General features: G+C 38.6%; 1 protein-coding gene across 3 annotated transcripts in view; it reads right to left on the bottom strand.

Annotated features, from left to right (window-relative positions):
* SNTG2 (syntrophin gamma 2) overlaps positions 1–17,212 on the bottom strand; it is a 439,433-nt gene that overhangs the window by 220,877 nt on the left and 201,344 nt on the right. For 2 of the 3 annotated variants that reach the window (XM_055120048.1, XM_055120049.1), the window contains exons 5-6: positions 16,094–16,137; positions 15,955–15,996 (exon numbers count right to left, since the gene is read on the bottom strand). The exons of the other annotated variant lie outside the window; for it this stretch is intronic. In XM_055120048.1, coding sequence (XP_054976023.1) covers positions 15,955–15,996; positions 16,094–16,137 — 86 coding nt within the window. The remainder of the gene's footprint in view (positions 1–15,954; positions 15,997–16,093; positions 16,138–17,212) is intronic. 3 annotated transcript variants of the gene reach the window in all.

Raw genomic sequence — 17,212 nt, 5'->3', positions numbered from 1 at the left:
TTTGGTTGCTGATTACAGGTTTCATATTCCTTTTTGAAAAGTGAAGGAAAATTCCTCATATATCCAACTCCATATTAACCAAAAAACCACATTTGGGTCTTTATTCTCTCCCCTCCCCTCTAAGCAAAGGAACTTCCATTGCTCTAAGGCAATGAGCATGTCACTTATAATGCCGCTCATGCCATATGCCTGTTTCTTCTATTTTGAATAGTTCCCCCCCCCCCGTATGTAATGTACCACAGAACTTCCACTTTTATCCTTATGTACCCAGGTTTTTCTTACTCCCTTTTACAACACAATCCTTTATAAAGTTGCTTGATGTCTCAGTGTCGGTGGGATTGTTATCTGGTTCAGTTTCTTTGGAAAACAGTTTGGAGACTTCTCCAAAGGCTGGTCAGCAAGCCAAAATCTAGAAGTAACCTACGTGCCCGACATCAATTAAGTGGATAAAAATGATTGTGTGTACACAATGAAATACTATTTAGCCATGAGAAAGGAGAGAATCCTATAATTTGCTGGAACTTGGATGGAATTTGAGCGTCTCAAGCTAAGCGTGAGTCAGAAAGGAAAGAATAATGAGCAGATGACTTCACTAATATGTGCAACATTGAGAAACAAAACAAGGAACTCAACAACAAGCCCTGAAATATAATCAGCAGAACTGAGAGTGGGGTTGGGGGAAGGAATCTGGGACTAATGGTAGAGGGAGCTGCATTTATGTTGGCAGGAGGGTGGAGTGGCACTGCAGTGCAAAACTATCACACTGGTATTATTGTAAAAGTAAACTTGGGGGTCGCGGAGATAGTAGAGTGGACAGGATGCTTGCCTTCCAGGTGGCCAACCTAGGTTCAATCCCCAGCGCCTTGTATGGCTCCTTCAATCTTGCCAGGAGTGATCCCTGAGATCAGAACCAGGAGCAAGCCCTGAGCAATGCCAATTATACAATGCCAGATGAAACACAGAAACAAAATCATTTAAGCTGGTTGAGTTCTACCATTGACCCTCTCACCTACCCTTCTTGTCTGCATTGCTATATAAGCAAATCTCAGGCTTTACCTGAACTAATCTCTCAGAAGCTCTGACACAGTTGACCACGTGACCTCTGAACTAGGCCTTTCCCCTTGACTTCAAGTATCTAATATCATCTTGATTGCACTCTGACCTTGTCTCATTGACCAGTTCTGTATCATGAATTCTGAATAGTTGTGCTTTAGAAAGCACAGTTCGGGTCCTACTGATCTCTGTTAGATGCCATCTTCCTACATGCCTACTGCCATACCTAACTCTCAAATACTACTGCCATATCTAGCTCTCAAAGAACAGAAGTTCTTAACCCACAGCTATTCTCTCCATCTCCAATTCTCTCATTCCCATGAAACTAATTTTTTTGACCTAAACTTTAGAGAAATTATACTTTCCCTTAGAGAAAGAACACTTCCCATATTCAGTACAAGAGTTGATCTATCATAACTTATTGCTAAAAATTTGTTATCTGAACACATGCATTACTGATAATTATATGTTAACTTGGTATTTGGATGGCAGCAATTTAATATTTCAAACTTTAACTATTGAAATGTAACTTAGAGTTATGTTTCACACTTTTAACTGTTCTTTAAACCAGCCTTCAAGTAGCAATGTTGAGCATTTCCTTGATAGATGGCACACATGAATATATGTGTGCATATATTATACGTGTATGAGTGAGCACATATGTGATGTGATATAAATGGCTTGTTTGCATGAATGTGATATGATTTTACATATTGTGTTATACTTGTATGTGCTTTCTTGTATGTACACACATAGAGGTGTGTCATACAGGTGTGTTGTGTGCATGTAGTTGGCACAGGCATGTATTTATAGTGGGTGATATGCAGTCATGAATTTTGTTATGTACTTGTTTATAAACATGGCATTTATGCATCTGTGTATGGAATGTACAGTTATACATGTGCATATATGGTAAATATGCATTCACATTGCACTTTAATGCATATGTGCAATGTATACAAATATGTTCATACATGTATGTTCATACATGTGATTGTGTCATGATTGTGTGTGCTATATAGAGTTATAGTTTGTGCTTGTACATGCTCATATTAGACATGTGTGTATAACTGTATGTGTTTGTTGCAAGGGAAGATGACTGCAGGTCTCAGTATACAGCCAGTAGAAAAGTTCATTTTTCAAAACTGGGGAATTTGACACATATTCTAATTATGAGTTTGATTGTACAGTAGATACCCATTTGTTCTGACTCAGAATAGTGTAAACGTGGAGAATAGTTGAGGGGCAGCTATCATTTTATCATGGTGCTGGTGGTCCTAAACAAATTCCTTGCATCTCGCATTTTATGTCTTTTTCTGCCTTCATTTCATATAATTGCTGGAGGCTTCAAGGACCCTCAGTGCCACTTTTTTTCCACGATGATCTGATGCAGTGATACTTCAAGGTCATTGTCAACTGGGATGCATTATGAGCCCTCAGTATTTCTTTACTGAGTTCACAGTCCAGAGAGGTTCAGAATGCCTCATTGCCCTGGTTCATACTGCCGCAAGATACCTTGCATTTGGCTCAGGTTCTAAGAAATGTAAGGTTTTAGAAATAAAATTACTTTTAAATTGTAGTGATTTTGATTGCTTAGAAATGAGCATACACTCCCCAGCTCACCTCCCACCCCCCAGCCCCAACCTTCTAAGTCTGTTCTGTATCTCTCACCACCGAGGTAAACAATTTTTTTCTTTTATAATATAAACCTTTGAGATATAATCTCAGAATCTTTTAAAAGCATAATATAGCATTATCAACTTTTCTACTTCATAGTTTGCTCGAAAGTTCTCCTTGATCTGCAATACCTAGTGAGTGGTCCCATCTGCACTGACACACTTAATCCCTTTTTGAGTATCTACTGATTTTCATGTATGCTTTCACAGGCACTATTTCCAACTTGCTCTATTGTGATTTTTGCTTGCAGTTAAGAAAGCCAATTTACTCTTCAATTATTTGCATTGAAATGCAGCTATGATTTTCAGCACCAATCATGGTTTACTTCTTTAAATAACTTATATTTTCTGCTCTTTGCAATTATTTATTATTGTCCACTTGTCACTGTACAGATTTTGTGTAATGTGATGGATAAATGATTGCCAGAGAATTCAATGTCCTGCCTACTAACAATTATAATCATTCAAACAGTCCCCAACTACCACTGAATTTTCCTAAATTCACATCACTACACTTTGGTTATTCTATATATTTAACGATTTTGGTTTCTCATGGAGTAATAGCTTTTGTGTAACCATCATTAATAAACACAAGAGAACTCTGTATTTTCTCCTTACTTAAACTAATTTTTATAATCATAATGTATTTTCTGCAGAACTCACAAAGATTCTTTTGATGTCATTTAAATAAAAATAGCCACTTTATAACAGCATGGAATCATTTAATATTGATTTTACTGGTTAGCTTCATACACACTTAACAAACATATACATTCACACACATTCAGGACTTCTTTGTGGGCTTTGAGTCTCTTCTGAGCCCTGGTAAAATAGTGATAGATGCTATGTAATTTTAAAACACTACATTTTTAAAAAATCACCATGAGATACAAAATTAAAAAGCTAATCATGGTTAGGTTTCAATACCCATCCCACCACCAGTGTACATTTCCCACCACCAGTGTTCCCAGTTTCCCTCCTGCCACCCGCCTCCCCCCACCAGTCTGCCTCTATAGTTGGCCCTTCTCTTCTTTCTCGCTCTCTTTCACTTTGGTCATTGTGGTTTGCAAAACAGGTACTGAGAGGTTATCATGTTTGTTCCTTTACCTACTTTCAGCATGTAGTTCTTATCCACAGTGATCACTTCCAACTATTGTTGTCATAGTGGCCCCTTCTCTATCCCATTGCCTTCTCCTCTAGTACTTAAGGCAGGCTTCTAACCATAGATCAATCTCCCAGTCCTTCTTTTAACTGTCCTTCGGTATTAGTTTCATACTCTTTTATATGTATATATACATATACATATACATCACATATGTGTGCAATCCTTCTATGTCTGCCCCTCTCCTTCTGACTCATTTCACTCAGTATGATACTCTCCATATCCGTCCATTTATAAGCAAATTTCATGACTTCACTTTTCTAAGTGCCTGCGTAGTTTTCTGTTATGTAGATGTACCATAGTTTCTCTGAAAATAAGACTTTTACTCTATTTTATTTGCAATGCCAAAGTATAAGTGTGATAACCTGTTTGTTGTATAATTAGCAGTCAGATAAGCTTATAGTATGTAAAATAACACTAATCTAGCCCCTTTAAACATTATACTTAAATTAAAAGTGCAATAGGAAGCAGGGTATTTCATTATGTATTTATCAATGGAGAACAACTCATTAAATTCTTACATTTGAACCATCATAGGTATGTTTGAGTGCAGCATAAATTTGTGCCTAATAAATGACAAACCACCTTGTATTGAGAACATGTTTGTGAATCTTAGTTTGCAGCATCAAAAATGAGAAATATTGAGAGCCCATCTACTATCGTGCATTCATGAATTGGGGCTTGTCACCATGGCCCTAGTGCTGTTGTGAGGATAGAGTGTTCATACAGATTTCTAGAATGGCTGTGTCTGACTGATGCATGTTCCCAGTTGGCTGCAAGTACAAAGCCATGAGAAATACATCAATGAACAGGCAAGAGTGAGCAGAAACCTTGAAGATGAAGGCACTGTAAGCAGCTGAAAGAAGTATTTTACTTTTTGTCTTACCATGAATACAGGGGTATGTGAAAATCCCTCACATAAAAAGAACACGTGGGAATTACACACAGGAGGAAAACATAGGCAGAGAGTGTCCCCAGACATTAAGTCTAGCCCAGTGCTGACCTAATTAAGGCATTTAGGGATTCCTGCAGAATGGTCTTGGACTTGGAGAGGGAGTAAATGATGAAGTCGGGGAAGAGAAGGGCCACACAGTTTAATATTAAATGGTATCATGTGGATAAAGGGGTGTTGAGAAATACTTGCATCAAAGATACATAAAAGTCCTCTGATATGTATTGGCTAGATATAAACTCTACCTGTAGGGTCAGCCACAGAGTTGCACCTTCAAAGAATACTGATGTGGTGAGGGTCCAAGAATTAACTGCTTTCAGTTCTTCTACAACTAGGTATCTTTCCTATCATATTTGATAGAACATGTTCTATGATGTTCTTACTCAGAAGTAATTAGAGTTTTTAAAAAAATTCCTCGCTATTTTGCCCACGGAACTAATTAGTCCCCAAATCAATTGCTTCAAACCACACCCATCTGTGACAGCTCTTTAAGTACCTCAATCATGACATATTCCTCCCATCTGACATGCTAACAGGTATAATCTTCCATCCTTGCCTTTAAATGTCATGTCAAGCTCCTCTACTTGAATCAACTAAATTCTCTGAAGCAGTTTTCTCTCAGACAACAGCACACAAATTTCCTCATTAGGTCTTCTAGAACCCTTCCCATTCAGACACCTCTTGCACTAACAAAATTATGAGATTATATTAAATTCCCAAGGGACTCATGACAAATACATCACATATCTAATTCAAGCATATTTCTGGAGACTAACTGGAATGTTTAAATGATAAGGCCCAATAAAGTTGGCAAGAGGGCCAAAAAGCTTGGAATTCAAACAACTATTTTGCTTTTCCTATATACTTCTTAATAACTAGTGAAAGGCAACACATTTTTGTTGGAAAATAGGGAAAATGGGAAAAGCAGGAAAAAATTTTCTGTATTTAAAAAAATAGAAAGAATAGCAAAAATTACTATTTTCCAGGAGACACATGAATATGTTTCTGTGTATTATAAGCAAGGGACTCGTTAGCATTTCTAAAGAACATGTAGGAGGCAAGTGGAGATAAGGAGAGGTGTGTGTGTGTGTTATGTGAATACTGATTTTGTTGTGTGTAGCTGTGTGTGGGGGTGTGCAAACTGTGAACAGCATACTGAGTGGCATATCAGTGGGAAATATGTGTATGATGTACGTGTCTCGTATATGTTATGTGTGGGGTGGTATGTATGTGGTCTGGGCAGTGTGAGGTGTGTGTATGGTATAGAGTGTGTAGGTATGTGGAATGTGTGAATGGTGTGTTTGTGTATGTCTGTGGTGTAAAGTCGTTAGAAATATGCAGGTGGTTGCCTCCCTTACATCTTTTGATTGTTCCTGAAATCACTCTACCTGGAAGTGCTATCTCAAGGACTAGTTCTTAAATATGATTTACTATTTATAAGGGATTTGTGGTTATAAAATCTTTTACAAAATCACATCCTTATATTAGTGAATAAAATTTTAATAATGGAGAAATGTCAGATAAGAAGTCAAGAGTAAATTTTATCCATTCAGGATAGACATGAATAATTTGCTATCTGAATGTAGGAAAGACATGATAGAATTTTCTTATTGCTCTTTAGAATCTCAAGAGCATAGATTTCGGAAGATAAAAGCACATCAAATGATTAGACTATTAACTGGATCATCAAATTAAGGAAGAGAGAACTCATAAAAACTTCATAACTTGGCAATGGACAATAAAAGGGGGGTATGGAGCATCTTTTCATACACCTATTTATCCCTCTGTTATCTTTAACTAGGAATCCAATAAGATCTTTGGTCAATTTTTAAATTGGATTGCTTGTTTACTTACTGAGTTCATGTTTTGATTTTATGTTTTTAGTTTCACTGATTTCTGCTCTAATTCTATTTTTTGTCATCTGCTTACTTCTGATTACTTCCATTTGTTTCTCCTCGAGTTTCCTAAGGTAGAAATCTAGGTGTTTCTATTTAGATCACTAGTTTCTAAGACATAATTTAATATCAGAACATTTCCTGTATGCATTTCATCCAGTGAATCTCTTCAACTTTGATAGTGCTTTCATTTTAATTTACCTCAAAATACTTTGAATTTTTCTTGAGAGATTTCTATTTTGACCCATCCCATTATGTTATTTCAAAATGTGGCATGCACTTTATTTTTTAAAATTTACAGCTATGTTTCTGTTTACTATGTTTACTTTCTAATTCCATAGTGGCCCAGTAACAAGAGACTACATAATTTGACTCAAACTATGATCTACCTTGGTAATTCTTCCATATGATCTGGATAAAAAAAAAAGTGCATTCTCTTGAGGCAGTTGCCAATCTCTATATGTCCATCTTACACAGCTTTGTTGGAGTTCATCTCAGTCATTTTTCACCTAGTTACACCTATGTGTATTTCTGATCAACTGTATTTTTACAGTTGTGCTAGTGTATTTGTTATCCACTGGCAAATCTTCAATGCTCTCCTCAAACTACTTTGTATTAAAAAGGGAGAAGACACACACTTGTTTTCCCAAATACCCTATATCTCAGACCTAGGATTACTGAGAAAAACTCATGCACGATCTGAAAACTAAAAGTGGATAAGCGAACAGTTTTTCAAGTTGGATAAGCAGATCATTGAGTAGATGGATCCCCAGGGACTGCCTTCCAGCTCAGGGAACTAAAGCTTCACCAAAGCAGACAGTAAGAATAAAGCAGCTCCCAGACTTTCTGGGGATCACAGCAGATCTCCTGCTCCTTATGAACGTCCAATGCGTTAGTCCTTGGTGTTTTTGGTGATTTTTGATGACAGGCTTCTGGTTCTTGACGCTCTCAGTAATTCCATGTTATATGAACCCCAATATCTCTATTTCCAAATTGTTTTATCTGGAATTCCTTCTGTTATTTCTCTGTTGGCTGTATTCTATCAGTACTGGGATGTGAGAATAGGGTAGGAAGGTTGCTTAGAAAACTTGTAGGAAAAAAAAAGCCCAAGGGTTAGTATTTGCAATGAATGCCTGGGGTGGAAATCTAACTCATATGCTTCTATTACTGAAGACATTCAAAAAACACCCTAGACATCAGAAAACAAGGGTCCCATACACATGAAAACAATTGCTATGCCTTGTCAAGTTATTATGACAATTATTTATTGGGAGTGTGCTGAAGGTCTCCTTTTTCTGTTGGAGAGGGATAAATTCATTGGTATTCTGTGTATGACCAGAGAATCTGGTTTCCTTGTGCTACTTGAAACAGCTAGTCAAGTCTCCAGTGGTTTCCCTAGTTACTGAACAAAACAGCACAGTGACCAAAATAAGTGAAGTTTACTTTTTTATATTTTTATTTTTTTATTGAATCACCATGAAAAAAGTTACAAAGCTTTTAGGTTTAAGTCTCAGGCATACACTGATCAAACCCCCATCCCTTCACCAGTGCACATGTTCCACCACCAAGAACCCCAGTATACCTCCCATCCCACCCCTCTCTCATCTGTGTGGCTAATGATCTTCACTTTATTCTCTATATACTTTGAATACATTCAATATTTCAACAGAAAACTCACTATTATTATTTGGAATTTTCCCCCAACAATCAAACCATAGTGAAGTTTAAATGCCAGGATTTTCTTGATTGGTGTCCACAAACTAATTTCGAGGGTTATGAAAAAAAGTTTCTCCCTGCCTCTCCATCCCTGAGTGAATGATCTCTACTTTTCCTCCAGTGGGGAGCTGGAGTATAAGTCAGTGCATAGGGCATGTACCTTGCACACAGCAAGGCCTGGATCTGATGCCTGGCACCATATATGGTCCTCTGAGCCCTGCCAGGAAGTAGCCCTGATCACAGAGCCAGGAGTAAGCCTTGAGCATAGTGGCCAGATGTAGCAAAAAAAAAAAAAGAGGAAAAACAATCCCTGTGAAGATTGTATGGCAGGGTTTTATCGGGGTACAACATGCTGAGCTCCAGTCTTACTGGTTCCCTGACATCGGGGCTGCAGAGATACAGACACAGTGCAGCAGAAAGGCTCTTGTCTTGCATGCAGACGACAAGCAGCTGACCCGGGTTCAATCCCAGGCAATCATAAGCTCCCCTGATCCCAGCCAGGAATGAACCTTGAGTGGAGAACCTGAAGTAAACCCTGAGTACCATGGGGTATGGCCCATCATAGAGAGACAGATAATGGGACCCCAAGTTAGTGAAATCATAGTTAGGGAAACCTAAATTAGGGAGATCCATTGTTAGTTGGATTCCCTGAGTTATTAAGGTTCTGGATGTGGGACCTCAAGCTAGTGGTTTTCCAGGCTAATTGTATTACCAAGTGTTGGAATGCAGGAGACAGCATTTACTCACTAGAAAAGGTGGAGCTGTGACCTTAGAGGGCAGGAGGGTTGGTGGTTTGATCTGCAGCAGTACTGAGGCATGATTAATCAATTGAAGTTCTTAGAACTGAAGTAGCTAGGAAATTAAAGTTATAATTGATCTGTTCACTGTCACTGTATCACTGTTATCCTGTTGTTCATCAATTTACTCGAGTGGGCGCAGTCACGTCTCCATTCGTCCCAGCCCTGAGATTTTAGCAGCCTCTCCTTGCTTGTTTTTCCCAACAATTGAAGGCTCTTTTCAGGGTCAGGGGAATGAGACCTGTTATTGTTACTGTATTTGGCATATCGAATACAGCATGGGGAGCTTGCCAAGCACTTCCATGCAGGCGGGCTACTCTCAATAGCTCAGAGTCTGGTGGGATGGTTATTGGGACCTCATTTTATGCTCCCTTCCAGAGTATAACTGATCTGTTACAAGTGATAAGTTACTAGATGAGCTGAACAGAAACTGGTCTTGCTATCACAATGCAACCTATGGGTCTCCATCAATTTCTATACTTCCTCATTTTATAAATATACATCCCCTTGAACAGGGCAAGGGTATGTCCATACCTCAGGGGAGTGATTTGAGTGTGGCTCTGCTCCAGTGGGAAAAGAACATGCATGGACACCAGGTTAGGTTCCCAGCACTGACCACTGCCTCAGAATCACATTTCCCATAACAATAGCTTGATTTTCTATTTACATGACTCAGAACACTACTAATTTGGGAAATTACAGAGAAAGACTGAACCAAAGGTACCTACTCATCTCAATGGGGTTCCAGGCCACTGTAAGGTATGTGCATGGAGATTGAGAACCATCCCTCTAAATAATTTTATCTCACTAATAAGAAAATATTCATTGGTTATATATCTACCAAACAGCAAATCCGTCTACGTATTTATTACCTATCTTCCTATTTAAACATTTGTCATATATTGCCCATCATGTAAATCTTTATCTATGTGTGCCATCTTTCTACTATTATCCTTCTTCTTTCTCTTTGTTTCTTTCTTTTTTTTCTTCCTTCCTTTTTTGTTTTTCTTTCTTTCTTTCTTTCTCTATTTCTTTCGCTCTTTTCTTCCTTCTTTCAAATCTTATATCTAACCTATTCATTTTAGCCTATTTATTTGTATAATGAACTGTTAAGGCTATTCTAACTTGTCACTTCAACATAATGGAAATGTTAGATACTTTATCATGAGATGTGACTGAGAAAACCAGAGAAGCAAAGATGTGAGAAAGCCACATAGTAGGCAGTGATGACTTTACAGAACAGATCAAGAGAAAAGGGGAATGGGAGTTTGCCCCCTGATCTAAGTGAAGACACAGAATCCACAACTAGATTGGAGAAAGGATCACTACCTCTACTCAGCAGTGGATTCAATGTAGTTGTTTGAATACAATGTTTCATTTATTTATAAAATTATTCTTATTTTTAAAGGAGGTGACCTTATTTAAATAGAAACAAATATAAATGATGCTATATCAAAACGAAGTTTCATTATGGCAAAAGAAATTCAAACTGACATTAAAAGACACCTCTACTGAAAAGAGATATTTGCCACACAGTGCATCATATAAAAGATATACTAATTTATATATTTTGGACATATAAATCTTGCAAAGCTCAGCAACAAGAAAACCATGGCATCATCAAAAATGTGAGAGAAGAACAGAAACTTTCAGAAAGAGGACGCGTGTATGGCCAGTAATTGGAAAAATGTTCCTCACCTCTTTTTATTAGGAAAATAAAAATAATGAAATATCATCTCACACTAGGAAGAATAGCTTAAGTCAAGAACATGGGAAATAACCAGTGGTGGCAGAACTATGATAAAACAAAACCCTCATTCACTGTTGGTGGACTGCTATCTGGTTTAGTGACTATAGAAAATAATACAGAGATTTCTCACAGTTCTGTAATAGAGCATTTGTATAATATGACAATACCACATTTTGGCACAATTGGAGCCATAGCAAAACGGGTAGGGTGTTTGTCTTACACATGGCCGACCTGGGTTCAATTTCTTCATCCCCTCGGAAAGCCTGATAAGCTACCAATAGTATCCTGCCTGCACAGCGGAGTCTGATAAGCTCCCCGTGGCACATTTGATATGCCAAAAATAGTAACAACAAGTCTCATAATTTTGACATTACTGGTGCCCGCTTGAGGAAATCCATGGACAACAGGACTACAGTGTTTACAGTGCTTACCATATTTTGGCATTTGCTCCTCCAACACAAATACTTTAATTCACAAAGAAAAGTACACATATGTTCATTTCAGTGTTTAGTATAATAGACAGATTATGTAAAGGACCTCAATGTCCATTAGAGATGAATGGAAAAGAAATCATGACATAAATGTATATGCGCAAATTTATAATGGAATACTATGCAGCCATAAGTAAAGAGGAAATGATACAATTCCATAGTTCCTTACAATCTGGATGGAACTGGAAGGTATCATGTTAAGTAAAGTAAAAAAGGGGAAGAATAAATACCAGGTATTTTCATTTATCTTTGGTACGTAGTCCCGTCGTTCATCGATTTGCTCGAGTGGGCACCAGTAACTCCATTGTCAGACTTGTTACAGTTTTTGGCATATTGAATATGCCATGGGTAGCTTGCCAGGCTCTGCCATGAGGGAGGGATACTCTCGATAGCTTGGTGGGCTCTCTGAGAGGGAAAGAGGAATCGAACCTGGGTTGACCACGTGCAAGGCAAATGCCCTACCTGCTGTGCAGATGAGTAAAATTTTGAAAGGAAAGAAATATGATGTTAGCATGCCATGCATCAGTATTACTCATAAAAGATAAATATTTATTGAATGGATGGTTTGAGATAAAAGAAAAGCGAGTCTGTTAGGAAAACTCTAATAACAGCAGCATATGTTAAAAATGAAATAAACCCTCTTGAGATGCACTAAGTAAACTGTCTGTGCATTTTTCTGAGTGGGGTTACAGTCTGGAAGAATGATATGGGAATTTTGTTTTGATTTGAGTATCCTCATTATTTCTTAACTTGGTGTTTGGCTTTATTTCTGGGTGTTCTTCAGTTCACAACTACTTAAATTTAGAATCTCTTATGAGCTCCTAGTGATAACAAAAATTGCTAAATGCATTATTAGGGACTGATTTCAATTTAAATAGGATATTCCACAAAATAATTTTTATTGATCACTTGATCACTTGACATCATGTTACTCATGGATTTACTTGAGCAAGGGCACCAGTAATATCTCCATTCATCCCTGTCACGTGCTAGTGTATCCCAATGGCATCTGCTTGCTCCAGGAATATGAAAAGCCTCAAACTGTTCATTCAGGGTCTTGACAAAGAATTCTGACCGAGTGACCACACGTTCTTCTGACGTCCCATGGAATCCAGTCTGTAATAGCTCTAGTCCAGCAGTCATTTCTAAATTGCATTACGTGTCCGGCCAATATGATTTTTGACTCCTTGGCAAACGAGACACTGTCCCTGATTCTCAGTCATCAGCAGAGGTCAGAACTCCAGATTCCTTCTCTCACTTGAGTGAAGTGTGATACTCCAAGCATAGCTCTTTTGATTCCTCTTTGGGAGTCCCAAATAGCATTCTCATACTGATTTTGTAGGGCCCAGGTCTCTGAGGCGTATGTTAGTGCAAGAAGAACGGTGGAGATGAAGAGATATGCCCAGAATCGGAGGTTCTTCGTCCTCTTATCTATTTCTTTGACGCTCTTGAAGTTGTTTCATGCCGCTCTCTTCCTCCTGTATAGCTCAGGTGCCAGGTTGTTCGTCATATTGAGTTCTCGATCTAGGTACACATAACTGCTGCATTCAGAGATGTTCATTCCATTGACAGCAAATGAAACATCAGGGACTAGTCCATTTTTAATGAACATTGTCTTGGTGAGATACAACTGCAGTCCGACCTTTCCACACTCATGGTCGAAGTCGGCCAATATTCATGTCACTTGGCTAATGTTTGGTGTTATGAGAATGATGTCATCAGCGAAGCGGAGGTGGTGTAATTGCCGACTTTCTATCTTCACTCCCATTCCTTCCCATTCCAGTTGTCGCATGACATTCCCGAGGGTGGCACTGAAGAGTTTCTGAAGAGTTTTGGTGAAATTGTATTGCCCTGCCGAACCCCTCTCTTAACATCGATGATTACTTTCTTGTAGAATGGTGAGATCCTGCTGGTGAATCCATAATACGGCTTATGGAGGATCCTGATGTACTGAGTTTGAACACCCTGTTTGGCTAGGGCTTCGATGACCACTTCAGTCTCAACAGAATCAAAGGCCTTCTTTAAATTGAACGTTAGACAGAACGGCATCTTGAACTCCCAAGAAACCTCAATGAGCTTGGTCACCATGTGGATATGGTCGATCGTGCTGAATTTTTTTCAGAACCCAGCTTGCTCTCATGCTTTTCCTTTGTCTAGTGTTCTGCCTATTCTATTCAGAATGACTCGAGTGAATAGCGATGGAAAACAAGTGGATTGGGCAATAGTTGCTGATGTCGTGGATGTCTCCCTTCTTGTACAACTGGACAGTCCTGCTGGTTTTCACTGAGACGGAACCTTGCATTCAGACAGGTAGCACTGAGAAGAGCCGAGCCAGTGTACTGACAAGTACTGGTGGCAGATTCTTCAGGTGTTCGGGTCTGACCTTGTCTAGACCAGGTGCTGTATGCTTCTTTACTAATGAAATGTTGTGTCGAATTTCAGAAGGGATAACGTTGGGAACGACATATCCATCCTGTGGAATTTGGTATGTGGGCAGGTGGATGAAGCTATCGAAGAGATCTGAGTAGAAGTCATGGATAATCTCCATTGCCCTTCTGGAAGATGTGATAGATCCATCAGGACGTCGGAGGGCAGTCATCTTGGTCTTGTAGTTGGCGAAGGACAGGCGAGTGTTGCGAATACTTTTCCTGGCTTCTGCCACATCAGCCAGCACTGCTGCTCTTCTCTCTTTGAGGTTTTCCTTTATCGCTTCTCTGCACTGCTTTGGAAGTTTGGACGTTAGCTTGTGATTGCCTGAGGCTCGCGCCAAGCTATTAATTTTTATTAATAAATTTTAATAAATAGTTCTTATAGGATCTAATGGTTTTCATATTCAACAAGAGTGACACTTTTAGGACAATCTTAATTTGTCATTTGATATGAATTTTAAAATTTACATGCCATAATGCATACAAATGAAACTATTTGTCATTCTGAGATCCTAAGAGACAGCACATATCCTGTTCCTGTCCTGGTCAGATGGTCAGCTAGTGTGAGTTTTTCTGAGTTTGGACTTGCCAACATGCTGAGTGATTCCAGGATATCTGCAATCACTTCTGTTCCCCAGTTTCACCAACTTCTCCACTGCAGATACCTACCTTCTGTTTCTCTGACGGTGAAGTGACTCAGAATTTGCCCACTAGATTTATGGACAGTTAACACTGTACCACAGGTGCTACAGTACATGTCAATGTGGGTTAAAATAAATTGGTGTATTATATAGAAGAATGTTACATATTTATTACCACACATATCTTTATCCCCATATGTTTATTTCCACATATGAGAATATGCATTTTTGTCAACCCAAAGTGGCAAACCTTTCCAAACCAACAGATGGCATATAGAGTGATTAAGATTCATTTTGTGAATCCTTTGCAATGAACAGAACCAGGAGTATTTTGGGGAATTTCCTTTTTATGGAGAAACAAACACCAATGAATGCATGCATGCTCATCCCTTCTTAGAGGAAGTTGAAGAAAATTTTGTTTAATTTCGATGTAACAGACAAAATAAAACTCCAAGTAAGAAAACCAGAGTTTTCTCGTCTCTAGTGCTCTTGCCGGCTCAGGTCCTTTCCTGTCCCCTTTTTCTTTCACCTATGCACAGATCACCTCCCCTGGACTTCTTCACCTGACTTCTGTCCCCCTTTTTCTCTCACTACTCCAGTCTCACCTTTTGTAATTGTGCTTCCTACTGTCTCCTGCTTCTCAGTGATCCCTCTCCTGTGCTCCCCTCCCCCCCTCTTCCTTTGTCTACAGGTCCATGTCACACAGTCACACTACACACACACACACACACACACACACACACACACAGAGCAGGAGACCTATGCAGCCAGAAAAAAGCTCCTGATTGGATGTTTACTTCCTCCTTCTTTGCATTAACAATTTTAACCTGACACTAGACAATGTAGACAATGTTCACTTCCTTGGAGAAAGAACTGGGCAAATGCCTTTTGACCCAAACTTCCACGTATCGCCATCCCAGACAGCCCCCTGTGTGTGTACCCTATAGTATGCCAGGGAATCAGTGAACAGCAGAGTTACCACGGAGAGTCCAGGGAAATTCTAATGGGCCCATTCATTATAGCCAGCCATGCACCTCAGTACCTGTGGGTGGGTAGTCCACACTTCCTGGGCTTCATTCTTGTTATTCAATTTAAGAGCAGCCTTGTAACTGTGTATGTTATGGTAATTCAATTTAAGGGGGGAAAAAGAGCAAGAAAACTTACTTTTATAGAGTCTGTGAATACCCCTGACAAACGTGTGAAATGATCTAAAGCATATGGCACAATGGGTCTTTCAGAATAAAGATCTTTTAGGAACAATATTTACTAAAGCCTTTTACCCTAATTCAAAAATTCCACATCTATGAATGCATTTGGTGACTATAAATTGAAAGAGAAAATTAGAATAAAAGACTACATAATAAGCAAAGCTATGAAATAGAATACACTTACCACTTCTTCATGGGTTGCATGTTCTACATTAATGCCATTAACCTGAATAGATGACAAATTAAGAATTTGAAGATAATAATTGATCACTATATGTTTAGAATAAAATAAAGCAAAAATTAGAGCAGTGTAAAATACTGACCTGCAAAATAGCATCTCCTATGAACAACATCCCTGTCTGGTCAGCTGCAGGGATGCAAAAGTGGCAAAATATTAGGAGAAATTCAGTGATATCATGATTTGCTATGGCATAAATTAAACTTAGTTTTGCAGCATCTTAAATGATTTGTACACAGCAGGGTTGGGTGTATGATGTGGGCCTGTACATACAGGTGAATGTAGGTGTGAATGTGGTGTGCACAGGTGTGAGTGAGCACGTGTGAGAAATGTATGCATGTATTGTGGCTGTGAGTATGTGTGAACATGGTACATGCTTGTCTTTGGAAGCAAGTGTCAATACCAGTGGGAAAATAATGCATAAATGAGAATGTGTGCACATATGTTATTTGAGTATGTCACGTGTACCTGTGGATGTAAAAATGTGCATGTGTAAATGTATGCAAGCAAGGGTATGCATGTGTGCCTATGCATATGTGAAAGATCTATGCAGTACATAGTTGATAGCAGCATGAGTCAATGGATTGGAATGTGTGTCTGTGTGGTCAGATATGAACAAGGAGGGTCAGAGAGCGTGTGGGTGTGGGTGTGTATACCTGAATAGTTGGGTTAAGTACTTGTGCAGGGTTGTACATGTGTGGGAAAAATGCCAGCAACACAGAAAAGTACCTCACCCCTCCTCACATAAAGTCAAAGATGGGCAATTTTAAGCACATTAAGAGAGTTACTTTCCAAATACAGAAGACTTGTTTAATAAGGACCACAAATGTCACTTGTTCCTAATGAAGGATTTCATTATATCACGTGGAAAACCTGATTCCTATTCTTTTATTGTTGACAGACTATAAAATTGGAATCCCAGAAGCCATTTAGCATTTCCACTTTTTCTCAGGAACAAATTTACACAGACTGTTTTAATTAAAGAGATTGTGCCAAGAATATGAAAGGAAAAGTAAAGAAAACTTTATATTGCAAAGTTTGAATATAATCTCTATAGCGTTATATCCACTTAACCTTTCTATTTTCATAAAGGCAGAAAGACAACTTCTTTCAATAAAACTGAATAAATTTGCACAAAATGTAAAGCATTCCATAGTCTATTTTGGCCTTTATATAGATTTAATTTTATGTCCTTGACCAAATA

Source organism: Sorex araneus, chromosome X (assembly GCF_027595985.1).
Source record: "Sorex araneus isolate mSorAra2 chromosome X, mSorAra2.pri, whole genome shotgun sequence".
NCBI classification, from domain to species: domain Eukaryota; kingdom Metazoa; phylum Chordata; class Mammalia; order Eulipotyphla; family Soricidae; genus Sorex; species Sorex araneus.
Note: the sequence above shows the minus strand (reverse complement) of the source record. Positions and strands in the feature narration are given on the sequence as shown.